The 10785-nt window shown below is 45.1% G+C and overlaps 1 protein-coding gene across 1 annotated transcript; it reads right to left on the reverse strand.

The window, feature by feature from the left end:
• Window positions 1-1952: 1952 nt before the first annotated feature.
• On the reverse strand, window positions 1953-7253 carry LOC100775029 (apolipoprotein L3). The gene is made up of 3 exons (XM_035438805.1): window positions 7160-7253; window positions 6558-6615; window positions 1953-3569 (listed from the first exon to the last, which is right to left on the reverse strand). Exons 1-3 carry the CDS (start codon window positions 7251-7253, stop codon window positions 2705-2707), a joined length of 1017 nt encoding a protein of 338 aa, XP_035294696.1. The 3' UTR covers window positions 1953-2704.
• Window positions 7254-10785: the final 3532 nt, after the last annotated feature.

The raw sequence follows: 10785 nt of genomic DNA on the forward strand, positions 1-10785 counted from the left end.
TCTCTCTCTTCAGTTTTTCAAGACTAGGTTTCTCTGTGTAACAGTCCTGGGTATCCTGGAATTCACTTTGTAGACCAAGGTTGTATAGAACTCACTCAGATCTGCCTGGCTCTGCCTCCCAATGGGTCTCTTTCCATAAGCTTTTCTTTTTTATTCATTTTTTAATTTTTGAACAATCTTTTCTCATTTTATTTACCAATCCTAGTTCCCACTCCCTCCCCTCCTCCTATTCCACCCACTTGCCCCTACCCCATTTCCCCTCCACTCCTCAGAGAAGGTAAGGCTTCCCACAGGGACTCAATAAAGTCTGGCACATGACTTTGAGACAGGACCAAGGCCCTCCCTGCTGTTTCTATGCTGAGCAGAATATCCCTCTAAAGACAATGGACTCCAAAAAGCCAGTTCAAGAACTAGGGATAAATCCTGGTCCCACTGCCAATGGCCCCACAGACTGCCCAAGCCAAACAACTGTCACCCACATTCAGAGGGCCTAGTTTGGTCCTATGCAAGTTCCCCTGCTGTCAATCCAGAGTCAGTGAGCTCCCACTAACTCAGGTCAGCTGTTTTTGTGGGTATCCCCAAAATGGTCTTGACCTTTTGCTCATTTTATTGCTCCTCCCTCTCTTGGACTGAACTCTGGGGCCTCAGCCCAGTGCTTAGCTATGGATCTCCACATCTGCCTCCATCAGTTGCTGGATAAAGGTTGTATGACGATAACTCAGGTAGTCACCAGTTTACAAGGGAAGGCCAGTTCATGCACCCATTCCACTAATGCTTAAGGTCTTAGCTGTAATCATCCTTGTGGATTCCTAGGAATTTCTCTAGTTAGGTTTTTCTTTTGTTAAGAGCAAATTTAAAACCTGAGATACATTACTACATCACAATAATTTTAATTATTTTTAAATGTATCTCGATTTTTTTCAACTTTTGTGCTACCTACTAGAATACTTTCATCACCCATAATGCTGTATCTGTGAGAGTAACAACAGGCCATCTCATTTCTCCCCAAAAACCCACCATGGCTTGTTTCTCTCATTTGCAAAAGAAGGATTTGTTCCTAGGTGGGCAGAACTATGGAGGTGAGGGGCTCTGGACTGGAAGGCTGCAGGGAACTATCTAGACACTGGACACCTAAAGTGGTCATTCAATTAAAGGGATATGGTGTAGTGGTTTCTACAGGCTTGAGAACCTAGAAAACAATGACAGAGGAAAAGGCTCTTCAAGTAATCTATGTCCAAAAGGGCCAGACTCACAGAGTCAGGAGAGAATAAAGGGTGCAAGGTCAAGGATGTGTTGATCTTTGGTGATGGCTCTTGAGTTAGTTAAGGGACAGAGGCTGAGCACAAGGCACAGTGTTCACCAACACATGTACATGACTCAACAGCAAGAGGACTCAATGAACTTGGACACTGAGGAGCAAGTTGCTAGGCAGGTCAGGACACAGGTAGCTTTCTTTCCCAAGTTCGTCCAGGACTCCATTCTCTCACTGCCCTGCACCCCCAAGGAGATGGCAACAACTACATCAAGATTTCCCTTAGCCAGAGGATCTAGCCCAAGGAAGGACAGAAGGGGCTGTGGGACACATGAATGCTCCTCTAACAAGCAAGGCCTAGAACTCACACAAGTCATTCTGAGCCCAGTGTTCAGAACTTGGGAAGAAGGGTGCTTGAGCTGCAAGGGAGAGAGGACACCCTCACTGTTGCAGCCTCAGGGTGCATCTGTGGTCAGAAGGAAAGGGCAACAAAAAGAAGGAAAATGGTTCTTGTATACATTTGAAATATTCTTGCTAAACCACAAGAGAGAAAACAGTTTTTAAAAGAGATGATAAAAAATCAAGAGTCATTTATCAAATTTCTATATTCAGCAATCTAGAAACATATGATATTATTTGCAGAAAAGACACAAAGCACAACGTGGTCAGTGTTTACAAATTTATTCTTCAAATATTATGGACCAAGTGAAGCCTTCCTGTGCATGTCAGCAAATCTCATGCAAGTAGAGCAGATTTTAAACTTCAATAGGAATTAAACCTTGAGATTTCCCCAAGAGTCTGGTAGCAGAGAGCAGAACTCAGCAGCCATATCCTGTCACCTCTCCTTCCTCATAGCATCCACAGCTGCCAAGTAGGACAAAAACCTGTGATGACTGTGCAGACGAAGTTCCATGAACTCTTTCATTTCTACCATCTTTGCATGTCCCCCGGGGCTCCCATCACTACCTCAGGACAAACCATGCACAAAGAAATAGGGTTCACATCCAGAGACTGATTGCAAGATGTGAAAATATTTGAGAAAACACAGAGTTAGGCCAAACTGTGAAGGAGGAGACAGTCTCTATGCAAACAACCAGAAAGCAGTGGGAAAGTGGGTGAGCCTCAGCTAGGAGCAGTGTGGGGGCATGACTGAGGAGTAGCCATGCTGTTGCATAGTCATGACTTGGATGTGCTCCCCACACTGGGACCTTGGTCCTTATGTGGGATGTTGTAGATTGTTGTATCTAAGAGGTGTAGTATAGTGAGGTGTGTGTGTGAGGGTGGGGGTCACAGCCTGTTCCGGATTCAATTCTCTCAGTGTGGCCTCTCCCTCTAGCAGGCACTGCCACCATAATAGCATTGCTGTTGAGGGGATACAGTCAGGAGTTATCATGTGTACATGGCTCTGTCCAGTAATCCCCCACCCCCAGTCCTCTGAGCTGCACTAAGAGGTTACTGAGTCAGGCTGTCATGGACCTGGATGAGATCCTGCAACTTCTGCTCCAGGTCCCGAGCCTGCTTCCTCAGCTCAGCAGCATAATCTGCCTTTGCACCCTCATGCAAATGCTTTGAGGCTTCCACAAGGCTGACCACATCCATCACAAGGGAGAGGCCTGAGTTGGCTGCACCCATGACCCGGGCTCTTCTGGTCATCGCCAGAGCAGTGCCTCCAAAGGATTTCTGCACCTGTCTTGTTTTTCGGGCTGACACTGCCCCAGTTGTCATGAGACGCTTGGCATTATTAGCTAAGCGAGGGTTGGTTTTGACCAGATTGATGGCATCAATGTTCTTCTTGAAGACTTCCAGGTCCTGGAAGGATTTCTCATATACCGAAGCAAGCCCGGGGGTGCTCTTCTCCAAAACTTCTTTAATGGTGTTCGCTGTGTCTTGGTTGGTTGGCCCCAGCTGGCTGGCTTCAGCTTCCGCTGACGCTGTGCTTGCTGTTTCCACAATGCTTGTGGAAACACTCGTCGCAGCTGCTGCTGCTCCCAGACCCAAGCCTGTGGCTGAAAGTCCCAGACTGACTCCTGGTGTCACAGGTGCGAGAGCAAAACCAAGGATTTTCAGGACTTCAGACACAGCACTGGTGGAGTTGGCCACCACTTGTGTGATGGTGCAGTCCCTGTGCACCTTGTCAACCTTGTCTGCAAGGTCATGGAGCTTCCTGATGTGCTGCTCAAGCTCCAGTTTCACCTGAGGATAAACATCCAAAAACCTCTTCTGCGCCTCAAGCTCTCTTTGGAGATGATATTCATCGTCTACATCACTATTCACTATGGTGTCACCAAGAGCTTCACTCAAGGCTTCTTCCTCATCCCTGTAACAGGAGAGACCCACTTAGTGAGGAACACAGCTTGTAAAGTAAGGTCTGTCCTGTGGAAATCACAGAGCATTTGTTGTGATGAAATGGAGGAGAGTGTTACAGCTGTAGAGGATCTTTCCTTCATTGATGAGCAGGTTTGACCCACTGTTCCATCTTTAATTGTTAAGGACACAATGTATTAAAAATGATAGTAATGTGTCCTTTTAATTTTCTTTATTTAATGTGTTTGAGTGTTTTGCCTGTAGAGTGTGAGTGCAAGTGTGTGTGTGTGTGTGTGTGTGTGTGTGTGTGTGTGTGTGTGTGTCCATTGCAAGCCTGGTGCCAGTGGAGGGCAGAAGGAATTGGATCTATGGACCCGGAGTTACAGACAGTTGTGAGTCACCATGAGGCTGCTGGGAACTGGACCTCAGTCATCTGGAAGAGCTTTCAGTGCTCCTAACCCCTGAGCCATCTCTAGACCTTAACACACCCTTTTTTTTGCTAGACATTTAATAAAGATGCCTTCCCCTCAAGGTCAGAATCATCACTACCAACATCCTTCTCTGTAGGAACTCTGAAACAAACACAGAGGAGTGAGGTTAAAGAAAAAATAACAATAAAAGGTTATTTTTCTCAGAAGAGTTCACTGTTCCCAAAGAAAAGCCTCCTCTTGTCCTCATCTACTGGGAATTGATCTGCCTGCCCTACAGTGTCCTGCTTTTCAGGGATGTCCAGATTTGCTTGGGAATTAAGGATGGAAAGTCTGCAAATTGCACCTACCTAAGAGAGAAACCCAATAGGACTTATTTGAAGCTGCATGTATTTTTGCAGTGCAGTTCTGTGTACACTGAGCTGATGTGGCCTCTCACAGGAAGACCCATCCACTCAAAACAGCACTAAAGTTCCTTCCTGCTGTGAGCAGAAGATATAGAAACCTGAGTGGATTCCTCATTTACATGTGGGTCCCATCCCCAGGAAATCTCACTGTGCCTCTGCAAGTGTTTCAGTAGCAGGCAAAACTGAGAACTCAAACCAGTTCCCTAGCCCTCCCTGAGTGATTTCTCAGCCTGAGAAAGGTGATGTGTGGTGGGACTTTGCTGTCATTTCTGACCTCCAAAGGAAGTAGACACTAAGGGCATGAACTCTAGGAAGCAAGAAAACCCCCGGTCACTCATGCGGACTGTGTATATGATCAAATCCCAACAATCTTCTGAACAGTGAGGTTTATGTGGACAAAGCATTTTCCTTGAGAAAACTTTATTAAGCTTTTCTAAACTGCTCCTGAGTGTGGGTTGGTCTTGGCTTTCCATGTCTTTCCTGTGCATGGTGGGCTTGCCCTGCCCAGGCTTGTCAAGAATCCTAAGTCAGGTTGTGAGAACACTCTACCTTTGATACTTGATACTCGATACTCATTCAAGTTTCCATGTCTAACTTCCAGTGTGTGTGTGTTAGGCCTTGACTTCCCTCAGGAGAAATCACCATGAGGTCAGCTTCACAGTGCCCCTAGTCTCTGCTATCTACTGTCTCTAAGTCAGTTTGTCTGCTAGAGTCCCCACCTGAATGTATACCCAGAATTGTTGTGCCTCTTTCCCTTAGATGAACAGTCCTGAGCAGTATTTCCTACTGTTAATCTGTGTCAGAATAATTACTGCTTCCCATGGGAGTTGTCTTGGTGTGGGACACTGCATGTGAACTCTCACATGAGTGCATCGTGTCCTGAGACAACAGAGGATTCTCGCTTAAGGCCCTTGAAGTGGACTGTGGATGTGGCTAAGTTGGTAAAGTGTTTGCCATGCAAACATGTGGAGCAGAGTTCAGTCTTCCAGAGTCCACATTGAAAAGCCAGGTGCTGGACACCTGCAATCCCTGCAAACGCCTGCAATCCCTGTTTGGGGATGCAGAGTCATGAGCATCCCTGGTGCTCTGTGTACAGTTACTGTAGTCAAATTGATGAGTTCCTGATGGGGGATGTCCTTCTGTACATATGTTTCTCTTCTTGGTTGATGTATAAAACACTGTTGGAACAATAAAGGCAGGAAGATAGGCAGGTCTAGGAGACGAAGAGATTTCTGGGAAAGGAAGCAGAGTGAGAGACCACGAAGGGATGCCATGTAGACAACTGGAAGATAGGGTGCACCAGGCATTCTCCAGAAAGATGAGGCTATGTGGAAATATGTAGATTAGTAGCTATTGGTTATTAATTAAGACAGAGCTAGCCAATTAGAAGCCCTAGCCATTGTCTACCAGTTTTATAATTATTATAGTGTCTGTATGTTTATTTGGGGAAAGGTGTCTGAAGAAGGTGGCAGAAAGAAAATCCAGGTACAAGTTCCAGGTCGATAAAGGTGATTGTTTCTTTTAAAGGAGCTGAGGGATGGCTCATTCACTCAGATCATGCACTTCTCTTGCAGAAAAAGTGACTTTAGTTCTCTGTACCCACACTTAGAGCCTCACAGTGGCCTTGAGGTGATATGAGGGCCTCTTTTGTCCTTCATGGATAACCCTGTGGAATTGGTGGGACCTCACTCATGCCCTGGCTTAATTTCAATACTTTGGTTGCTTAAATGTTCTATGTTCAAATACAGCGACCTTGGTTAGGGTTTCTTTAAATGAGTATAGGGACACAACTCAGTCCCTCCCACTAGTGACACCATTAAAATGCCTCACATGGCAAGTGCTCATAAACACATTTAAACAGCTTGTCCATGATGACATTCAAGTTCTTTTCTTTCTTTTTCTTTTCTTTTGTTTGTTTGTTTTTGTTTTTGTTTTTGAGACAGGATTTGTCTGTGTTGCTCTGGCTGTTCTGGGACTTGTTCTACAGACTAGACTATCCTGGAAATCACAGAGATCTCCCTACCGATGCCTCCTGAGTACTGGGATTAAAGCTGTGTGACACCACTGTCTGGCACCATTCAAGCTCTAATACACAGTCCCCTAACCCTGTTCTTCTTTTTTTCCCCAACCTAAGAGAAAAAGCTCATGGAGTATATGGCTGAGTACCTCTCTGTCTTCTCCTGCAGGTCATTTTGGAGCATGTCTTCATCTTCTATATCAGGATCTGCAAAAATATCACTAAGAGCTTCATGCAAGGAAATTTCCTCTTCTCTGTAACAGGAGAGACAGATTGAGTGAGGAAGACAGCTTGTAATATAAGTTCACTCAAGTGCAAGAAGGATACACCCAGGCACATACACACAGTTTAAAAACAAAACCTTTGTAATAATCAACTTTCAATGAACACCCACTATGTGCTGCTGGCCTGTGTGCAGGTCATATGCTGAACCCTCCATATGTATCCTCTTATTTTTCTTACAATGAAGTGCAATGCTCTTCAAATAAAGCAAAGGTGATAAACTAAGTTCTCATGGTCACAGGCACAGCCATGGAAGCAACAATCTTGTCCCCTGTGGTTATTACATCCCATCAATCAGACACTGTTCCCTGCTACTAAACAGCATCAATGTAATATTTCCTGAGAAGGGACACCCTGGACCCCAACTACTTGTTCTTCCTGGACAGAATATTCCTGTCCAGAAAAAGACAACACAGCATGGGCTCTGGTGGCATTGCTAGCATCCACGAGAGAGGTGACCTGGACAAACCAGTTCCTTCCACAAGCTGTTTCCAGGCTTCCTCTTCAGTCAGCAGGAACTTCAGAGCCTCTGTGCTCCTTGTGTCCAGGAGGTACGCAACCATAGACTCAAGGAAGAGTTTTCTCTCTAGATGGGTAAGAAAAAGAATAGGGTCAGGTGACCGTGCATAAGAACTTGATTGGCTTCAGGAACAGCTGGTTAAATGTTTTTCTCAGCATCTGTTCCTTGAGGTGTCATTAGTGGTAGGGGTTGAATTGTGTCCCTTAACTCATTTGTAAAAGCTCTAACCCCAGGTGGCTCTATTTGGGAACAGAGCTGCTAAGGAACCAAGGGAGGTTGAGTGAGGACACCAATACTATGGATATTAGTGTCGTCATAGCAACCAGGAGAAACTCCATCTCTCCCTTTCCCTCCTTCTCTATCTTCCCTCCTCTTCATTACTCTAAGTAGAGTCTCTCTTCTCTCCAGATACATTAGAGAGGCCATGGACCAGCACAGAGTACAAGCTCCCTCTGCCAACCAGGAAGAGAAGGCTCCCCAGTGCCAAACTGCCTCACTTTGAATGTGGATGTTGTATTCCAGAGCAGTGAGGAGAAATCTTTTATTTTTAAGCCACCTACCCAATGTAACTTAGTGATGGCATCCAGAGAAGACCAATGTACCAGAGCTGTGTCATTGTGTTTTTGCAGAGACAAGTATAGTTTTCAGCTCAGAACAAGTTGGAAGTTAGTCTCTCTTCCCCAGGAAGAGGGAGAGTCCAATGATGGTTTCTTTTTACTGTGTGCCCCTGGCACAGTCCTTGAATGTGACTTTTATCCTTAATTTTTATGTAATGCATAGGAATATCTGCCTGCTTGTATGTTTGTCTGTGCACCATGTGAGTGTCTGGTGCCCAAGGAGGGCCTTGGATCCTCAGGAGTGGCAGTTACAGACTACTGTGACCCTGATGTGGGTGTTGGGAACTGAACCCATGTCCTCTGCAAGGGCAGCAAGTGCCCTTAACTTCTGAATCACTCTCCAGTCCCAAAGGTGACTTTTGAAACTGGAATGGTGAGTTAATTATTCTGAGTTTCAATCCACTGGACTAGTAAACATCTTGGAGATCAGTGGCCCTTATTTGGGTGGTTTGTGAGGGAGCTTCCAAATAGAAGTAGATCCTAAGTGATCTGAGCCAATGTTTGGTTCAAAGGCTGAGGTGAGGCACCATGGGAAGTGGGGCCTGGCTGGAGTCAGGAGGGCTTCTGGAATGTGTCTTTGGGGCTGATGGATATCTTGCCTTGGCCCTTTCCTGTTACTGCTTTTTGTGAGCTGCCACCCCTGCCTTCCTTCCATGATGGATGAAAATATGCTACATTACCAGCAAATAATCTGTCGTCATTGGTTACAACCATGAGAAAGTGAGAAACATCAGTCTGAAAAGCTGACGGACATTGAGTAAATGAATGAATGGAAGACAGAGCCAATGGAAACACAGCCGGGCATAGTGGTGCCTGTAGGGGAATCTGTAGGCAGCCCACTTTAGGTGCCTGCCTTCCATCCCAGCACCCGGAGACTGATCCAGGAGAATCGCTGTGAGCTCCATCCCAGGCTGGTCTACACAGAGAGTTCCAGAACAGCTAGAGATACACAGTGAGACCCTGTCCTGAAAAACCAAATCCAAAACAAGATCTAAAAAAGAAATGGAATTGACAATACCAGAGGAAAGAACAGAGGAAGAGTATTCCTGGATTATGCTATGCATGAACATATGTACAACCACATGCATGCAAACACTCAGCTCATTCAGAGTTTACATCTTTTACAATACTGTTAAATGATTTCTGAATTGTCATTTTAATTGTCCTTTGTATTTATATGTATGTATGTATGCAACAGTATGATATTTCATGGTAAATTAGTATGTTATCAGTTCAAATATTTATCATTCATTTAAGAATGTTCAAAATTGGCCTGGAGAGATGGCTCAGAAGTTAAGAGCACTGTTCTTACAGAGGGCCCAGGTTCAATTCCCATCACCCTCAGGCCAACTCTCACCTGTCTGTAACTCCAGCACTGGGGGCTTCCAGCACCCTCACTCAGACATACATGCAGGAAAAATACAATGAAAATATTCAGTTCTAACCATCACTACTACCTGTTCTGAAACATTCAGTTAACTAGCTACTCTTAAATATTCAGTTAATTAGCACTTGTAATCTGTGAGAAATGGAACCCTAAGTGATGGTGCAGACCCATAATCCCGGCACATCCAGGATGAGGCAGAAGGATTGTCAGTTTGAGGTCAGCTTGGGCGACATAGCAAGACTTTGTTTGAGAGACAGAGAAGAGGGGGGTGAGGAAGAGAGAGTGTTAGAGAGAAATGGAAAAGGAAGAAGGTAGGAAGAGGCACACAGGGTAAAGACATTCATTCACCACTGGCAGCAGAACACATGAACTTTCCATTCAATGAGACCAACAGTGTAATGGCTGCAAAATATCTCAGGTCACCTGGGGTCAGGTTCCTGCCAAAGTGAGTGGCCCACAAGATGTAGTTCTCAGGTATGTGGAGCTTATGGGCTTAAAGAGAAGGGAGTGAGGAGGAGTCATTTGTAACATACCTGGTGGGCATGCCTCTTACATTTATTGGAAAATGACGTTTCATATGACACACAACTAAGATCAAGTGTCAGTGAAGACTGTTCCTGCTGTGATGGGCATGCTAAGATGGAGAACATACAGAGATAACTGATTGGTGGGACCCTCCACGCTGATCCTGTGGTTTCCTCATGTGTCAGGGGCCTGGCACCCCAGCACCTGTCAAGGTTTTTCAGGCTGCCCCTTTTGTGAAGAGGGAATATTTACCCTGAGGAATCCATGTGCTTTCTGTCCCTTGTGATGGTCTGCTGCGTGCTCTGAGCTCCCTGCCTCTAAACTTTCCTCCCTTCCTTATTCTATTGAATGCTTTTCCTTTCTTATTAACTCTATTGTCCAAAGTGATGAGCTTTGAAATGCCATTTTCATTCAAGTTTATCATGTATATTGGCAGCATTTACTGTTACCTTCACCTGTTACTAATCTGCCTTTGGCTAACAGTCCCCTCTAACTGTGTGTGTGTGTGTGCACGCGTGTGCATGTGTGTGTGTGTGTGTGTGTGTGTAATCTAGGTTCCACATTTGAAAGAAAACACTCAATATTTGTCTTCTAAGTCTGACTTATTTTGCTTAACATGATGACCCAGAGTTCCAACCATGTTCCTGCAGATGACATGCTTCATTCATCTTTATGGTGGAATAGGATTCCATTGTTATGTACACCACATGGTCTTTATGCCCCCATCCATTGATGTGCTCGGTTGCTCGTTCCATATCTTAGTTATTGTCAATCACACTGTGCTAACCATGAATGTACCAGCACCTCCCTGACACGCTGAAGGGGGTTCCTTTGGGTATATGGCCTGGAGCAGTGTAACTGGGCCTTACAGAAGTTATATTTTCATATTTTCAAAAATATCTATTCTGATTTCAATGGTGGCCAGACTAACTTACATTTCCTTGAGGAACACATGTCCCTCTCCCCAACTGTTTGTTTCTTATTTCCTTAATGACGGCCGTCCTGACCGTGTAGGCATCTCTGTAGTTTTTTTCTCTCTCATTTTG

Source organism: Cricetulus griseus, chromosome 2, assembly GCF_003668045.3.
Source record: "Cricetulus griseus strain 17A/GY chromosome 2, alternate assembly CriGri-PICRH-1.0, whole genome shotgun sequence".
In the NCBI taxonomy this organism is placed as follows: domain Eukaryota; kingdom Metazoa; phylum Chordata; class Mammalia; order Rodentia; family Cricetidae; genus Cricetulus; species Cricetulus griseus.